This window comes from Scyliorhinus torazame, chromosome 16 (genome assembly GCF_047496885.1).
Source record: "Scyliorhinus torazame isolate Kashiwa2021f chromosome 16, sScyTor2.1, whole genome shotgun sequence".
Lineage (NCBI taxonomy): Eukaryota > Metazoa > Chordata > Chondrichthyes > Carcharhiniformes > Scyliorhinidae > Scyliorhinus > Scyliorhinus torazame.
The window spans coordinates 159269720-159288983 of NC_092722.1; the positions used below are offsets into that span (position 1 = coordinate 159269720).

The 19264-nt window shown below is 39.5% G+C and overlaps 1 protein-coding gene across 9 annotated transcripts in view; it reads right to left on the minus strand.

Annotated features, from left to right (window-relative positions):
• Positions 1-3901: 3901 nt before the first annotated feature.
• The window catches only part of LOC140393171 (pleckstrin homology domain-containing family A member 1-like), a 123597-nt gene continuing 108234 nt past the window's right edge, over positions 3902-19264 (minus strand). For 3 of the 9 annotated variants that reach the window (XM_072479301.1, XM_072479296.1, XM_072479295.1), the window contains 4 exons: positions 18228-18291; positions 16181-16270; positions 15063-15149; positions 3902-7194 (listed from right to left, as the gene is read on the minus strand). In XM_072479301.1, coding sequence (XP_072335402.1) covers positions 6874-7194; positions 15063-15149; positions 16181-16270; positions 18228-18291 — 562 coding nt within the window. In that variant the 3' untranslated portion in view covers positions 3902-6873. Of the gene's footprint in view, positions 7270-15062; positions 15150-16180; positions 16271-18227; positions 18292-19264 lie in introns of all 9 variants that reach the window. The other 6 variants (XM_072479303.1, XM_072479300.1, XM_072479299.1 and 3 more) reach the window with 4 other exon arrangements.

Here is a 19264-nt window from a genome sequence, read left to right on the forward strand (position 1 = left end):
AGGAAGGGCTGCCCAGAACGCCAGAGACTGCAAATGGAATTTGGGTTGGTAACCACGGGTAAGGCGATAGATAGGGCAGTTGCGAAGGGTGAAAGGAGTGGTGTATGAGTATGGGGAGAAGGCGAGCAAGATGTTAGTGCACCAGTTGAGGAAGCAGAAGGCAGAGAGAGAAATTGGGAAAGTGAAGGACACGGGAGGGAACACGGTCTTGGGGATGAATAGGGTGTTTAGGGAGTTTTACACTAAATTGTCCAAGTCGGAGCCCCCAGCCATGGAGGAGGGGATGAAGAGATTTCTGGGAGGGTTGGAGTTCCCGAAAGTGGATGAGGAGTTGGTGGAGGGTTTAGGGGCCCCAATTGGGCTTGTAGAAGTAGTAGAGGGGGTTGGAGGCAATGAATTCGGGCAAGGCCCCGGGCCGGACGGGTACCCGGTGGAATTCTATAAGAAGTTCTCAGGGTGTTGGGACCGCTGTTGGTAAGGGCCTTAAATGGGCCTTTGATCAGGTCGAATGGGAATACTTATGGGAGCTCCTGGGGCAGTTTGGGTTTGGGCAGAGATTGGTGGATTGGGTCCGGTTGCTATACCAGACACTGGTGGAGTGTATGGATGAATCGGGTGAGATCGGACTACTTCAGGTTACACCAGAGGACGACAGGGATGTCCACTTTCCCCATTGTTGTTTGCCTTGGCTACAGAGCCGTTGGCACTGAGAGTGTAGAGGGTCTGGCAGGAGATAGTAGGGGGTGGGGGGGGGTGGAATACAGGGTCTCGCTCTACGCAAACTATCTGCTGCTTTACATATTGGACCCGTTGGAGGGAATTGGAGGGATTATGGGGACATTAAAGGAATTCGGCCGGTTTTCGGGATACAAATTGAATATGGATACGACGGAGGTCTTTGCGATCCAGGCGAGGGAGGGAGCCTACAATATTTGGGTATCTAGTCTAGGTGGCGCAGGAATGGGAGCAGCTACATAAACTGAATTTGGGGCAGCTAGTAGAACACCCGTTGTCGTTGGCGGGGCAGGTACAGACAGTTAAAATGAAGGCCCTCCGGAGGTTATTGCTTGTTTTCCAGAGTTTCCCAAATTTTATTCCCAAGGAGTTCTTCAAAAAGTTGAATGCAGAGATCTCGGCATTTGCTTGGGTGGGTAAAATCCCGCAGGTGAACAAGGTGCTGCTTGAGCGGGGTCGTGGTCCTCCTGAATTTCATCAACTATTAGTGGGCAGTGAGTACTGCGATGGTCAGGAAATGGTTAGTGGGGGAGGAGACGGTATGGGAACGGGTGGAGGTGGCCTCATGTAAGCACACAGGTTTGGGGACATTGTTGATGGCACCTCTGCCGTTCACGCCGGCTCAGTACTCCACAAGCCCGGTAGTAGTGGCAGCCGTGAGGGTGTGGAGACAGTGGAGGCAGCATATGGGATTGGAGGAGGCATCGCCGATATGTGATAATCACCGACTCGCTCTAGGGGGCTGGATGGGTGTTTCGGGGGTGGGTGCGTGTTGGGGATCTCTGAGCCTGGAGGAGTTGTTTGAGTTGCCAGGGCAGAATGGGTTCCGGTACCTGCAGGTGAGGGATTTTGTGCGGAGGCAGGTTTCAACCTTCCCATACCTGTCGCCTAGGGGCTACAGGATAAGGTGGTGTCAAGAATGGGAGAGGGGAAGGTCGCAAGAGATCTGTAAAGAGCTGATGGAGTGGGAGGGGGCCCCGATAGGGGCGGTGAAGCGAAAGTGGGAAGAAGGGTTGGGTGGAGAGTTGGAGGCTGGGCTATGGGAGGAGGCCCCGAGGAGAGTTAATGCATCCTCGTCGTGCCAGGCTCAGCCTGATACAGTTTATGGTGGTCCACAGGGCACATGACTGTGGCCCGGATGGACAGGTTCTTTGAGGAGGTGGAGAATAGGTGTGGGCATTGTGCGGGGTACCTGCTAACCATGTCCATATGTTTTGGGCGTGTCCGAGGCCGAGGGGTTTCTGGCAGGGGTTTTCTGACGTCATGTCAGAGGTCTTACAAGTGAGGGTGGTTCCGAGTCCAGAGTTGGCGATCTTCGGTGTGTCAGAAGGAGCCCAAGGGGTGAGAGAGGCCGACGCCCTGGCCTTTGCCTCCCTGGTGGCCTGGAGATGGATCTTACTAGGGTGGAGGGACTCTGAGCCCCTTAAGTCGGGGGTGTGGGTTAGCGACATGGCGGGATTTCTCAGACTCTAAAAAATTAAAAAATGAACCTTGATGGGTTCATTGCAAGGGTTTGCTCAGGGGTGGCAGTCGTTCATCCAACTTTGAGAAAAATTAAGCTGTCAGCAGGAGGGGGAGGTGAAAGAGGAGAGGCAGTTGGGGAAGGTGGCAGTTTGTGTAAGCCATATTGGCTCGGCTTTGTGCACAGGAGGGTTTCTTGGGTATATTATTGTGTTTTTGTTGAAATTTAATGTTTAAAATTGTTAAATTATAAATGCCTCAATAAAATATTTTCTAAAAATTTGAACTATTTGGTACATTTTGGATTCTGCTTTTCAGCCAAAAGTTTAGATTAAATACGAGAAGTTATCCAGGCATTATTACAGTTTTACAGATTCAGTTTCCTAACTGCAATTTAACACTTTTGCAACAATAGCCTTTGTAAATGTTTTAATTGTTAACTTAATTAACACCAGAGTTATTGTTTTTCAAGCTCATTTTAAGCTCCTGGTTCTATTCATCTTGATCTATTGAGCATAGCAGAGTTCACTTTTGCTTAATTTATCAAAGATAAACGTCTGCATACTGATTAAAATCCATCTCGACATAGAGCAGATGATTTGTGCACAGTGTTATGATACTCAGCCATTCATATAGTGGGTGAAACTGTCGTGCAGCACAGGCCAGCTGTGGTCTATTGTAATAGACCGTATGTCAAGTTGACAGTAAATATCACTCATTCAGAAATTTTCAGCTTCCATTATTGATTTGCCTGCACTTTATCTCCAAATGACAAGCTTGAAACTCACACTATGATGCAGATTTGCTGTGATTCGTTGAATATTTCTCAAGTGCTCCACCTAATGGCATGCATGCAGTTTGCATGTTTTTTTGAATGATATGCATTTGCCACATACTAACGTAATAAGAAAAACACATTCTTAGTACAACACATACACTGGTCTTCATTCCAGTTTCACATGAAATCACGCCACATGCTTCATTGCACCAGTTCATTCTGACCTAAACTAATAGATTAATGAAGTTGCCGAGCCTGCACAAATGGTTGGATGGGACCCTGATGTGGGGAACATCATTCTCTGGATAACAACAGGAGCAAACCCAAGTGGTACAATTTAGGAAGGGGAAGGGTCCTGCAGGGGAGTCCCAACACCATCTGGTCAGACACCAGCCAAAGATTTTATACATCTAGGCTACAGTGAATCAAGGCTACAATCTGATTAAGAAATGTATTGGCTGCAGGCAATGATATGCATTTGCCACATACTAACTTGTCCTATTTGGTGTCCTATTTAATCTGTTATTGGGTTTCTTTCTTGGGGAATGCACCCCAAACCATTCATTTAATTGTAAAGTCTGGTCACTGGCTTGCCTTGCACCATAGGAAACAAGTAACCGAGCGCTCTGAAAATGGGCTGCCTGGATTTCACACACTTGACCATGCTCAGTTTCTCTACATATGTACCCAATAATGGTAAACAATGGTTAAATTTGCAATGTTCCGAGATGAAACAAATACTGGGGGAAGAATATGGTTATCTGAAAACTTAAAATAAGTGGCAAGGTGAATGAAACTTTGGAGCCCTAAATCACTGCTAGAAATGTGTAAAATTCTGACAAATCACATGTGGGTTTCAGATATAAATAAATAGTGATCAACTGTTGAGGGATTTCCAATATCTGGTTTAGAAAGGCAACAAAGATATAAAAATCATCACATAGTTTTTTATTGTCTTCGATGAACAAACATCATTCAGGACAGTCCTTACATAACCTTCAAAAATAATTTAAACATTTTCATAGAATTATATAAAAAGTTCAGCAAAGATAAATAATAGCTTCTGTTAGCAGACTAATACATTTTTCCAACTCAACAGATTAGGTATTTTCAGTTCACCAGTAGTTGAATATAGTCCCCCACAATAGTGTAAATGCAAAACAAGACTCTCACCCAATTCATATATTTGCAAAGAATATTTTCAAGTACACAGCAGTAGCACATGCGATTTCAGAAGCAGTACCAGTGCCAATAAGCTTAGCAAATTTACAATTACAAAAATAAAATATTAAACTAAATATATCAAGATTTTACAGGTTCTACAGGTAATTTCTCCCACAAGTTTTTCAAATAGTTCTAGCTACTCATACACAATAAACATCTTTATGTGGAAAGAAAAATAATCAGGTAAGAAATCGCATATCTATTCTTTCTATTGAGCTTTGTTCCTTTTTGGTGAAAAATTGGGGCTTAAAAGCTACTTGATTGCAGTGTCACAGTGAAAAGATAGAGGAGAACGAGACTTTAGTGTTTTCAAAAGGTAATATTAGGAGCATTTTCATTCTCAGTTTAAAAAAAAAACAGTGAAATTCAAATTGTGCTACAAGTTTCAATGACTCTTATTAACAAAACTATTAGCAGTTGAGCTATTTATTCAGAAACAGAAAGGCGAAAAATCATTTACAGAAAACATTTGTTCGAGAAAAAATGACAGTCTGATAATTAAGCCAAAGCTTTGAAATAAATGTTTTTTTTGTTGCAAAAACAAATTTTCAGACAAGCAACCAGCAAAACGAAGGCATGTATGAATAAAAAATATCAGAGATATAATTAGGCAAAAAAACGAAATAAAGTTGCTGCATTTGAAACTATGCATGTCAGTATTCCCCCCCCCTCCCCAAGTGTCATAGCATTACAGTTATCAAAACAATTTAGCCAGCTGTTTGAATTAGGCAACGCCTAACAATCTACAGAGGTCCTCCATTATTAATGGCTCTACACAAACCTTTTAAACAATTTAATTCTATTTTGTACTTTGTTTAAAAACTATAGTAGCTAAATGCAGCCAATTATGGTATTAAAATTATTCAAGTTGCCATTATTATTTAAAAAAAAATCAAAATACACTAGAAAGTCACTTGATTGATTTTAAGGGAACATTGTAGAATAAATCCATCAATGCCTTATCTTCAAGAATTTGTAACTTAAAAAGTGCCCTCCACAAATTGTATTCATTTTTTTCCCTCCAAAACATTACAATTAGTCAGCCTTCCCACCAGGGTTGCCACCTTCCCAATAATTTCCAGGCTGGATTCAGGAATAACAATGTTTCTTAGCTCAAGCCTTGGCACCCAGGAGTTGCCCCCGATTCTCACGGGACGTGGTAGAGGAAGGCAAATAAAAAATAATCACATTTTAGCACCCAAGCCTCAACAATCATAATCCTAAATTGAACACACTATTTTACACAGGTGCACAAGAAGACATTGGAAGATCATGCAAAGGAAACACAGTTGTGCTATGTAAAGGACATTGGGGTGCAATTAATTCCTGAACATTTTACTCATCAATATTAGGCACAAATAAGCAAACTAGTAAGAAACAGATGCAAGTGTAGAAAAAAAGCTACCAGTACAAAAACAAAGCTACGTTTCCATCAAAAATAAATGAGAATTAATGCCAACTTTTACAAAGTATGAATATGTATACAGTATTTGTGAAATAAATATTTTAAACCAAATATTTTGATGGAAATTATGTTAAGTATATCCTATAAGATAAAAACTGCAGAAATACTATGGGTGAAACTTTAGATTTCTATACATACTAATAAAATAGGATTTAACAGATGCAGTATAATTCAATTCTGCAAGCTACCCCCATATTTTCACCTCAAATTAAAATAATCTTTATGGCGCTCTCCTCATTGATGCTCAGACTTAGAGTCCAATCAAGATTTTAAAGCTATTGACATTTCATTGGAAGTTTTCACCAATGAAATTGAATGTTCTCTGGGAGGCAGGGAATGTCTCATACAAAGATTTTAAGGTGAAATACATTTGGTGGACACAACTGAAAAATACATCTGCATCCTGTGTACGTACGTATAACTATACATATATTTTTTAAATCTTCAGATTTAATGCAGCACTTCTGATGACACCCAGTGGCAGTATCAAAAGCCTCCAGTAATTTCTGCAGTTCACAATTAGTGAAATATATATTTATTGCACAGGAAACCATTAAAAGATCCATAATATTCTAACAATTAAAACTTTATACCCCCAAAAAATTATTTACTAATTCCTCAAATCTATAATTCAATTTAAGAGCTCAAGAAAACAAAACGTAATGTTGTACAGTATAGATCAAATATTGATACATATGAAAACAAACTTGGTTCCAGATTTGAAGGACAGGCACTTTAAGCAATATGGGATGTTGATGCATTAAAACACATAGGCCTCAAGTTAAGGATCATACACAGTACAACCTGGAGCTGTCAAGGCTAAGCAAAACAAGGTTTCAAGATTTTCACAATGGAAACCATCATTGTTCTGAATATATAAAAGACTAACCTGTACATTTAGTGACAAGGTGCAATCTTTGGGACCAGGACAGTACACCACTCTGTTCTTTAGGCACAAACAAAGTTTTTTTTTTATAAAGTAGGCAGATAATCGAACACCAAATCGATCCAGATTTCTCCATAGATGCAGCAGCAAGAAGTTTGCTACAGGGATGTTAGCAGGCACACTTCACTACGTACACTAATGAGGTGAATCTCAAAGCAAAGTTTTGAATGTGAGAATAGGATAATCCTTTTCCTGTCTTATCTATTCACATCAGAAGTCAGTTATTGATTTGGATGACAAGGCTTTTGCCTTCAAATTCTGCCTTTAGATGTCACTGACAGGTAGACTGACATCATCCAGATCCAGAGGTGCAGGATAACTCTCCTGCATGCCATTTTTACCTGGAGAGACTGAATCGTCGTCTATCATTTTGGCAGCTGGTTTTCGGGCAGAGACCATCGGGATCTTGTGTTGCCCTGGCTGAGCCATGGTAGAAGATTTGTGAAGTCCTCGCTTCTCCTGGTTATGTTGGGGATTGTGGTCTGCAGTGCTGCCGGCGGAGGCAATGAGGGGATTATCGGTGGCTGGTGTTTTTGACGAAGGTGAGACAGTACTGGATTCTGCTGAGGAAGTGTCAGAAGGCTCCTGTAAAGAGGATTGTTGGTCAGACACACAAGGTCATTAGTGGCATGTCAGTATTTCAGAGTCAGATTTTACTCTCTGTAAAACAAAAGCAGAAAAAAACCACAAAGCAGAGCATCAGCAAAGATGTTAATAAGCATATATGCTGTCAAAAGGAAAAGCAAAGCATTTTAGGCTGCCAAAGAGGGCCAGTGCCTAGAACACAGGTGATACAATGAGCTAAATGGTACAATAACCTGTATCCGCCACGGCAATGCCAAAATAAATGTTATTGATAAAGATCGTAAAGAAAGCCAGGACCCAAAAACTGATGTGGAACCAGGATGCTAATTTTGCAAAATTAGTGACGTGCCATGCAGTTCACACTTTCACCTGACCTGTCAAACTGGTTCAGAGATTTCCCCAAGTTTCTAGTATAAATTAGAACATTTTGTCTAGTCTATATCACGGTATTGGCTCTTTTCCGTCATAGTATGCACAAAGTAATGCTTCAAAGAAAAGAAAATATTGTAACTTTTTTTTACAATAGTGGTTTTATTTTGTTCAGTCGATATTTTGTAACCATCAATCGTTTGTCAGGTATCAAAGAGCAATGTCACTCAATTCAATACAAACCTGGTATCTTGAACTGGCAGTTCTTTTGGGAGTTAAAATGGTACCTGGAATTTGTTTGGTCACAGATTTTTTTTTTTTTTTTTTAAACTGGAATGTATTTCCCAGTGCCTGGTTCAAACGGGTTAATTTGAAGTTTGAAACAGGTTTGCCTTCAAATAAAGACAGTAATCCAGAATTGTTCTTGAACATGAACTGCCACACAAGAACAATAGGCCGTAATAGGCTATGGGAGTGAAACGACAAGGGTCCATTCCGCGGTTATTAATAATAAACTTTATTATTAGCCTCACCCATGTATGTTCAGGTTTTAACATTTTATGGAGTGATAAGTTGCTGCCAATGCAAGAGGGGGGAAATTAAATTGAGTGTCTGGGACCCGATTGAACAGAGCAAGCAACTTATTAGCCAATTAGGTTGTGTGCAAGTTTGTTTGATTTCCAGCTGCTTTCAACAGGAGGGAAAGCAATTGTATGTTAATATCTGTACTAACATTTTTACCTCCTTTTATTTCTTGCTCATTTATATTGTTTTCATTGTTTTTTCTTCTCTGGTCGGTGCGGTTATGAAGTGTAACATATAACATAGGAGTTGTGTAATATAAAATGTGAAAATCCAATAAAAACACTTTTAAAAAGTTTGCTTGATTTATTTCTTTAAAAGTACTTTGCTAGCAACCTTAAATAGAAAAATAAGCACTTGGATGTGAAATTGATTGAGAAGGAAGAGTGGGTGAATTCACTGCTAAATCAGGTACTGAAAAGAGAGAAAGATTGAATTCAGAGAATGGGAAAGTTAAAAAGAATTATATTGTTGGAATCTCCAACATTAATTAAAAGCTGAAGGAATGAAATATTATATTTCTAACAGTTAATTTGCAGTTCCAGAATTTGACTGGCAGTAATTAACCCTAGTTAATGTTACTGAGACTGAAATGGGCTAGACTTTTCCGTGGGGAGTTTAGTTCACATTTACCATGCAAGCACAGCTACTTCACACCATTCAATGGGTTTAATGGAGAGTCAAGCAGCAGGATGTTGTTTGAGCAAAGTTAATTGCCGAGTTAAGCAGGACATCTGAGAGAGCAACTTTTACTCTTTGTATTGAACTGTGCATCTGCATTCACCCAAAATTACTGTAGCATTTGTGCATAAATCATGAAGACACTGCTGTTGATATTTGGGCAACATGTTATGGCCCATCATATACATTATATTCCAGTGGAACAGTTGCAATAATTTGTTATTTACAATTAACTCAAGGAGACTTTTGAACTTGGGGGAAAATGTAACTGGTCTGATTAGTAAGTTTGCAGACGACACAAAGGTTGGTGGAATTGCGGATAGCGATGAGGACTGTCGGAGGATACAGCAGGATTTAGATCGTTTGGAGACTTGGGCGGAGAGATGGCAGATGGAGTTTAATCCGGACAAATGTGAGGTAATGCATTTTGGAAGGTCTAATGCAGGTAGGGAATATACGGTGAATGGTAGAACCCTCAAGAGTATTGAAAGTCAAAGAGATCTAGGAGTACAGGTCCACAGGTCACTGAAAGGGGCAACACAGGTGGAGAAGGTAGTCAAGAAGGCATACGGCATGCTTGCCTTCATTGGCCGGGGCATTGAGTATAAGAATTGGCAAGTCGTGTTGCAGCTGTATAGAACCTTAGTTAGGCCACACTTGGAGTATAGTGTTCAATTCTGGTCGCCACACTACCAGAGGGATGTGGAGGCTTTAGAGAGGGTGCAGGGGAGATTTACCAGAATGTTGCCTGGTATGGAGGGCATTAGCTATGAGGAGCGGTTGAATAAACTCGGTTTGTTCTCACTGGAACGAAGGATGTTGAGGGGAGACCTGATAGAGGTATACAAAATTATGAGGGGCATAGACAGAGTGGATAGTCAGAGGCTTTTCCCCAGGGTAGAGGGGTCAATTACTAGGGGGCATAGGTTTAAGGTGAGAGGGGCAAGGTTTAGAGTAGATGTACGAGGCAAGTTTTTTTACGCAGAGGGTAGTGGGTGCCTGGAACTCGCTACCGGAGGAGGTGGTGGAAGCAGGGACGATAGTGACATTTAAGGGGCATCTTGACAAATACATGAATAGGATGGGAATAGAGGGATACGGACCCAGGAAGTGTAGAAGATTGTAGTTTAGTCGGGCAGCATGGTCGGCACGGGCTTGGAGGGCCGAAGGGCCTGTTCCTGTGCTGTACATTTCTTTGTTCTTTGTTAAAATAAAATCCATTTTGTTTCAGCTCCGTTCAGATTCTTTCACAGTTTAAAGTATGTTATGAATGTGAGGTCTTAAAACTTTATATTTTGGGACTGTCTTTTTAATTCAAGATGACATGAAGCAAAGAAGAGTTAAGGCTATCTGTTCCCTATTCTGCCGGAGAACAAGTCTGGCTGACATTGATACTGTGGGACAGTGAGGTCCAAGTCAAGAGATGCTGAATAAGATGCAGTGTTTTCACACCAGAAAAGAAAGTCAAGAGCAACGAGTCAGGCTTGTCAGAGAGAGATGGGTCTCACAGAAAGAGGCATGGCTGCGTTCTCTGCAAGCTACCAAGCAGAAATGCAGGAGGAAAGACGATCTATGATCTCAGGTCAAAGAGATCCATCCAGTGACAATCTAAGAAATCCAGAAGATTCATCCTAGTGTGGCTGGGGTGAGGGGTGGAAGGAATCGGCAGAATAGGCCTTGCTGCTGGCCTTCAGTTTGGGAATTCTCCTGAGATTCAGAGAAGTCACTCAATGTTTCAACTTGGCAAAATGGGAAGAGGCGAACCCATTGGAAGTGATGTTGGACTGGTTCCTGTAAAAACTGCTATTCTGCAGATAACGGTCAGTGAGGTATGACTGTGGTGTGGGGTTTTCACTCAGAGACATCTTTATTGTGTTAGTTGTCTACTCAGTAGTGTTCAGTTCTGTTGTTTTTAATTGGTTTGTTACAGTAAACGTCTTTTATTTAAATTTAGAGTATCCAATTATTTTTTTTCCAATTAAGGGGTAATTTAGTGTGGCCAATCCACCTAACCTGCACATCTTTGGGTTGTGGGGGTGAAACCCATGCAGACACGAGGAGAATGTGCAAACTCCACACGGACAGTTATCCAGGGCCGGAATGCGAACCCAGGTCCTCAGCACCAGAGGCTGCAATGCTAACCACTGTGCCACATGCCACCCTACAGTAATAGTCTTAATTTGAAATCTTGTCATGCAATCCCTTTAAGTTAGTCACTGGGAATTCAGATCTTGTTTAAATGTCTTGGTTTCTACAGAGATCGTAGCAATTTGTTTAGCAATTAAATCTTAAGGCACAGTTGAACAAAGTGTAATTCCACCTTAATAAAGTGTAATTTAGCCTAAGGCGAAGAGGTTGCCGTGAAAGCAAATGATAAAAGTCAATAAAGTAAAGAGAGTACTTTGAATGACTCCTGGGAACACTACAGATCACCTAAATATCTGAGCAAGTAAAAGCATTCTCTGGAGGCTTGCCACAAGTAGTGGTCTGATGCAGGGCCCAAGACAGGCTAGCTTGATATATCAACTAATAGCATTCAATTTTAACTGAATTTACTACAACAATCAAGAATTAATCTGATAAACACGACATCATAGACAAAAATGCTTATTTTTTTGTCACACGTAGCATGCGGCAATGTTGGAAGTAAACTATTTAGATGCAATATATGAAGTATGAAATTAATTGGATATAATAGAGAAGTGAAATTCAATGTGAACATCTCAACCTAATTTGTTGATAACAAGTAATAAATTGACTGAAGTCTGAGGTACATTTTAGAAGGACACTGCAGATAAAATTAACAAATAGATTTTAAATGAAGGTCAATTTTGAAATTTACTCTTGCGGAAGAACTATTGATGAACTCTATTCACGACTATTTTATTTTTAAAATTAGCCTCCTTCAAAGAACAACATTTCATCATTAGTTACATATAGTAATAAAACAGTTCTCCTGAATGTAAATGCCATTCTGAATATTTTATAAAAAGCATAAAGAAAGATTTGAGCCCTCAGCCTCACTTCTTTTATGTTTTATATATCAATTATGTGTGTATTTTGTAGGAATTCAACTAAATTGTCTCTTTAAGAGTGTTTTCAAACCAGGTTGACAGGCACAGATGAAACTCTTCATTATTTGGTAATCCATTAATGTAAGCACTTGCAACAAGCTATAAACATGAAATACTACGTTATTTTGTCTCACAAGAAGCACACTTAGATTTATACTTCAAGACACTCATGGATAGTGGCAATAGCACTAAAGAGAGAGGAAAATCTCTGTATATGCAAATATGCGAACTAAACATTTCTCTCAATTTTGCATGGCATTTTTACAAGAACTTTCAGAAAGAATCGCCGATTACCATAACCCGTAAAGCCTATTCAAATGTACAAAAAAGCGCACGGCTTTACAACTAAATAATCAAAAGAAAATGTAGTTTCAAATTCATGTGCTTAAAGGCCACCCGGAAATTGTGAATAGTGCAGCATCAATTCCCCCAATAGGTTAACCAGATAAATTAGATCTTGGAAAGAAAACTCTGAAGCAGCATAGATTGTTTGGCAGGTAAGTCTTGTTCGATTGCATGCTTTAAAAAATACCATTTGGCTACTAATTAAGAGATTTGGTAACACGTTTGAGTGAACATGCAGAAAATATACAGTACAAAACAAGACAGTACTGAATTACCATATTTGGATTTAATTTAATACATCACTAACAAAGCTTATGAAATCTCAGACAATTATATCAAGTATTTTAAAAGAAAACTAATCCTGATATCAGTATGAAAAGCATTTTATAGCCGGGGCCATTCAGCCCATTGAGTTTGCGCTGATCCTCCAAAAGAACACTCTACCTAGGCCCAACTCACACCCTCCCCTATCCCATCTCCGTAACCTAGCCTACACATCTTTGGGGCGGTGGGAGGAAACTGGAGCACCTGGAGGAAATCCAGACAGACATGGGGAGAAAGTGCAAAGTGCAAAATCCACACAAGTCACCCAAGGGCAGAATCGAACCTAGGTGGCTGTCGTTGTGAGACAGCAGTGCTAACCTCGGTGCTACCATGCCGCATTACAAGGGCTTTGAATCTGTTTATTTTAAGATAAGCTATATTGAGAATGTATTCTTACATAGCAACTGAGGACCACGAGTCGGCCATTCAACTCTTCCACCATTCCATATCATGGCAGTTTGATTGTGGTCTCGGACCCATTTTCCGATCCTCCACCACCACAACTCTCATCAGCTCCCTTGTTATTCAAAAATCTATCTAATTCAGCTTGAATTAATTCAATAACACAGCCTCCATTGTTTTGTGGGGAAGAGAACTGAACATGCACAGAGAAAATATTTCTCCTCACCTCTGTCTTATAAGGGAGATCTCATTTTTAAACTATGCCCCCAGCTCTAGTCTCCTCCACATAAGGAACCATCTTCCCCATATCCATTCTATAGAGTCTCCTCAGGATCTTGTATGTTTCAGCAAGATCACTTCTCATCTGTCTGAACTCCAATGGATATAGGATTAACCAGTTCAACCTTTTTTCATAAGGTACGTCCTTCATTCCAGGAATGAGTCGAGTGAAACTCATCTGAGCTGCTTCCACTGCAATTGTACCATTTTTCAAATAATGAGGCCAAAACTGTGCACAGTACTCCATGCGTGATCTCACCAAATCTCCGCAGAGTTCCAGTAAAACTTCCCTACTTTGACATTTTATTCTCCTTGCAATAAATGCCAACAAATGTCAACATTCCATTTGCCATATTAAAATACAGCTGCATACTATTTCTGTAAAATTGGTTGCACGACTCACAAAGCACCACTATCTGACCAAAAGATGCAAACATACAGTGAAACCAACAGGTTATGAAATGTCTTGAAAGTGCGAGTCATAATGTATACATAGCAAGTTTTTTGTATCTGTTGAAGATTAACTGTTAGTGTGGGATGCATCACTGTCTTGAAGTGAGTATGATGCAAGGATGTCAGAGAACTGTGAGAAACAGAAACAAAAGCAGACCTCAAATATGTTGCACATTAAATGAATCTGCTCGGTTTAAAAGCACAAATTAAATTCCAACTATACATTCTCCTGAAATCAGCATCTAACAAAATGAGATCTACCCAAATCCAAAAACTTTGCACCTGAAGTAAAATTTAAACATGCTGTCTTATATAAAAATGTCTAACATTTCCACACAAACACACACCCACACAAAAGTATGCTTATGTAATGCAGTTCTACCACTATGGTCCCATGCCTCAAATTCATACATTCAAGAATACATTTAACATGCAAACACACAAATACAAATTGTACTTGTAGTCAAGAATTGTTAACAAAGCATTAATAAATGGTCTGTGCTATTGCAGAGAGATCAAAGATCAGCTGTGCCATAAATAAAAATGAGGAAATATGAACTCTCATGCAAATTAATCAAAATGGCAACACACCACGGAGGATTATAGATAAAGGAAAATCCCTAGCTTAATTCTTGGTGGTTGTGGCCCCAATTAAAATGGACCATAATTTTTGCTTCTGTTTCTATGATCATTGTGAACGAACTTTCATATATAGTATCAAGTCTGAGTATGTTTTAACACCCAGAATTTCTAAAATTGCAAATTATAGAATTTCTTTTCCCCCCCCGCCCCACAATCTTAAGTCATTTAATTTCCCTTCCCCTTGATTACTGCAACATACATGTTAGCCTTACTAAGTCATGAAGATGTTAAGGCAAAAAGAAGCAAAGTTCAGGAAATATTTCTCTAGTGTTTTTCCCCCTTCCTCGTCTTCCATTGCACTGAGCTCTACTGAGAGCCCTATTAGTAGACTGAAATTAAGGTAATCAGAAGGCCAACCTGACTCTGCAACTTTGCTTGGCCTCAGAAACACAATATTAAACTTTCTCTTTAAATTTGATGGCATATTCCTGGTTCTACTTGTGGCACACGTTAGGAAGGAATTGATGGTAGAAAGAAATTACATGGATTTCAAATCAAGAAGTGGTATTTCAATTAATTTGTAGCAGTAAGGAGCAAGTTAAAATTATACACTTTGTCCAGCAAGGGATAAAAGTATTAGTTTAAATTTCTGATCATGAGTCAGCAACTGAATCAATAGTTTAATGTTCACTATTTTATGCCAACCATAGGAAAAAATTGCTCCCAGCACATTCAGCAATTGCTAGATTCTAATCCTCCTGAAAAAGCTTGTTTTACATGAGAGCTCACATACGTGCCGCATTCACCAGTTCTTGATGTATACCTCTGTATACAAGGATTCGACAGCCTTCTGGCTTGCCGCATCTGGAAGAACACAGTGCAAAGCTCAGATTAGAGTATCCTACACTCACATAGAGAGCAGAGAAATAATAGAAAACACAGTCATATAATTATATATTAAGATACGTCTTTAATAGCCAATCAAATCAACGTATTTCCTAGTTCCACCTCGTGAATTCGCCAACTTAAATTTATTGCATTTGAAATGTTCTGCACTTTTTTAATGTTATAATCTGGAACCATATAAACAGAGACACATGACTGTGTAATCTGTAGAGGAAAGTAAAACCAAGAAAGCTACCTTGAGTAAAGAAATAAAGGGAAGAAATACTGTAATCCATATACAGCATAGTTTGTTTACGGAAAACAAACTTGCAAAAGCAACTTCAACCATTGAAGCTTTTCTGGCAAGACAGCTGGAACATTCAATGTTAAAATGGTGTCAAATTGACAACTGCTCATTTAGAATATAAAATGCATGCTGGAAGAATCACACTCAATCAATGTTATGATATAGATTTGAGGTTTCAATGTGAACAGAAACTGTTATTTAACATATTACTAAGTGTCCCGAGCAAAATCTAAAATCTGATATATATCAAACTTTTTCCAGCCACTACTTTAACTCTTGCATTTCTCATTTTAATAGCAACCACATTCTCGAAACATCTTATTTTTAAATATATTTTAAAATGCCTGACTAACCATGTAACTGGGGATTTTTATTTGCTGTTGTATGATCGAATGAAGGATAATAGGTTCAGTGAATCAGAAACTACATAAAAAGAATTTGCTGAGGATTTATTGTAACTTATATAATTGATACCAGCTTTCCAGACATTATAAATTACTGCAAAACAAAACAAAAAAGATATATATGGCAGAAACAAAAAAGTGCCTGGTCATGTCACAACTCTGCTGTTTGTGGTGGGGAGAGGCAGAGTGAAAGGAAAACCATCTTCAAATAAATTAAGTCATTCACTTCAGAAATAAAGCAAACGTGTTACTGCTAGCGATTGTGAGCATTTGTGCAAGATATTAACACATAGACATACAGAAGCTGCTGATCTTCCAGGGCCCCGCTGTGCTACTATTGCCCCAGATATTGCCTTGATCCAGTTGTGCATATCTTCAGGACTGTCAGTCTGAAACACAATTAAAGTTCACAACAGACTTAAAGCAAAAGATACATTTATACATAGTGAACAGAGCAGTACTCTGCAGCATTCACCGTCTTACCATTGTAAACAATTCAATAGCTAGTGTTTACTTCCAAATTAGAGACTATATAATTCATGTATTCAGGGATAATTATCTAGCAACACAGAAGGCAGTTACTTTTATATAAGCATTTTTCAGTTCTACTTAGTCTTCAGCTGTAGGCCAGAGAGCCTGTGATGCATTTTGCAAACAGCACCAGATAAGCTATTTAGATAGCCACATTTTAGGATAATGTGACCATATTTTCAGAAAGGATTTTGAAAAATAATATTTTCAACCAGCACTGTTTTACAAAAGAGTTTCAAGACATTAAGTAGACAAGATGCTCATGAGATGTTTCCTTAGACTGCAAAAGCAATTAATCCAGGCTGCCAGAACAATCGAAAAAACCCTTTTTTGTACTCACTACACTGAAACAATTCTCAGCCCTTATCTGACGCTAAATGGGGAGAGATAAAACACACATGGCAGGAAAGTTTTGAAACAGAATACCAAGGTAGTCAGATTACAAAGAATGCAAGAATGTTGGAGTGCAAAGGAGGTTAAGAAACTACCTTGTTTCAAATAAGACCATCCGTTTGTGCCAGAAGATGTGGCTTTTACAAAGATAAGCTTTGCTGATTGCATCAAATGAAACTAATCATAACTACTGCTCTGTATATTAACTTACTATGAAATAAAGCTGCAAATTGCATCATTCCATGCTTTGACTCACAAAACTGTGCCTTTGGAGAGGCTGAAGCAAAGTCAATGGGAAAGTCACAAGCCCAAGGCATGCAGGTCTAAATCCTCCAATCTGCAGATTGTCAGAGACAAAATGTGCTGACCAACGTGAGAATTGCCCGGCATGTTTCAACTTTAAATGGGCAACTCCCTTGCTCCCCAGGATCCTATGCAAATGTATCCGACTTTTTAAACTTGTAGTTAAAAATCGGAGATTTTGGACAGTTGCAATGTATTTATCAAGATAGTTACCCGTGAAAATGTTGGACAGATTTAAACCTAGCCTAACAACTGAATAACTGCACAGTTGACTCTCAAATCACTCTCATTGACCCCCTGACTATCTCCCCCCACCCCCCTGATGACTGGGATAACTGTTAATCTGTTAGATTTCTGGATTAACAGACTGAAAACGTGTCACAGTGAAGTGGTGGAAAAAGAATCCTGAATGCAGAAAATTGTGGGTAATTGGTGATAGAAAAAGTAAAATAGGTCAGTATAATACCAAAATGGGTATTATAGTCAGTACTATATTGTGTGATCTCAAAATACAATCTTGAAAGGGAGCTTCAACACTGCACTTGGCAAATATAGAACAGCAGTCAAAACTTAAAAACATACAGTATCCAAAAGTTGCAATTAATTATTATCCCTCTTTAAGCAATAAAATCAAGTATTGCACAGTTTTAGATTACAATATCACAGATAGATTGAATGTGCAGAGGATGTTTCCACTAATAGGGGAAACTAAAACTCGAGGGTACAGCCTCAGACTGAAGGGACGATCCTTCAAAACTGAGATGAGGAGGAATTTCTTCAGCCAGAGGATGGTGAATCTGTGGGACTCATTGCCGCAGAAGGCTGTGGAGGCTAAGTCACGGAGTGTCATTAAGATAGAGACAGATAGGTTCTTGATTAATGAGGGAATCAGGTTATCAGGAAAAGGCAGGAGAATGGGGATGAGAAACATGTCAGCCATGATTGAATGGCGGAGCAGCCTCGATGGGTCAAATGGCCTAATTGTGCTCCCATGTCTTATGATCTATGGTGATATGATTTTTCCCCAAAATATATTTTAATTTAAACTTACAGGTTTAAGCTAATTGTTCCATTAAAACAGACGCTTTAACTTTTGCTCAATGTGACTAATACACTTACCTGCACATAAAATGTTCTAAAATGAGTAACTATTTCAAACAAGTTATCACGCATCAGGATTTCTCTGCAACAGAAAAATATTGTTTTAAGTAATCAGGTTTCATTTTTCTATGCATATCTTTCTTTAGATGAGAAAATAGTCAAATTGGCCTACTCTCAGACATTTACCAACGTCAGCTGATGCATCAGATTATTCATTGTTCCTCCCCCCCCCCCCCCCCCGAGGGAAAGTACCCAGCTTCCCTTGCTGGAACAGCAGTCATAATTAAGAACTTTGTACAAACCGAAAACACACTACTGCTCTGCAGTGTATTTTGAAACAAAACACAACTTAAATTAACGGACTATAATTAAAATCTGCTCAAGTTATAACAGATGTTCAGTGACTTCATTTAAAAAAACAAAATTGAAGAGTACCCAATTCATTTTATCCAATTAAGGGGCAATTTAGCGTGGCCAATTCACCTACCCAGCACATCTTTGGGTTGTGGGGGTGAAACCCACGCAAACACGGGGAGAATGTGCAAACTCCACACGGACAGTGATCCAGAGCTGGGATCGAACCTGGGACCTCGGCACAATGAGGCAGCAATGCGAACCACTGCGCCACCGTGCTGACCGGTGACTTCATTTTTCTCTCATTTGTTTAACCTTAACATACAATTCTGTCATTCAGCAGATCAGAAAATGGAGCAAACACCAGAGGAATGCAAAATAAAACCCAGTGTTGGTAACACTCAGCGGGTCCAGCAGCATCTGTGGAAAGAGAAACAGATGTAGGACATCAGAAAAGTCATGGTGTAAGCGGGAAGAAACTGGACAAAGAGAAAAAATGAAATCAAGGTCGGAAGAAATCTGCTCAGTGGGGTAAGGACAGGCTGAAATGTACATACCAGGACAGTACTGTTTAATGACAATAATAATAATAATACTCTTTATTATTGTCACAAGTAGACATAAGTACATAAGAACTAGGAGCAGGAGTAGGCCATCTGGCCCCTCGAGCCTGCTCCGCCATTCAAGGAGATCAAGGCTGA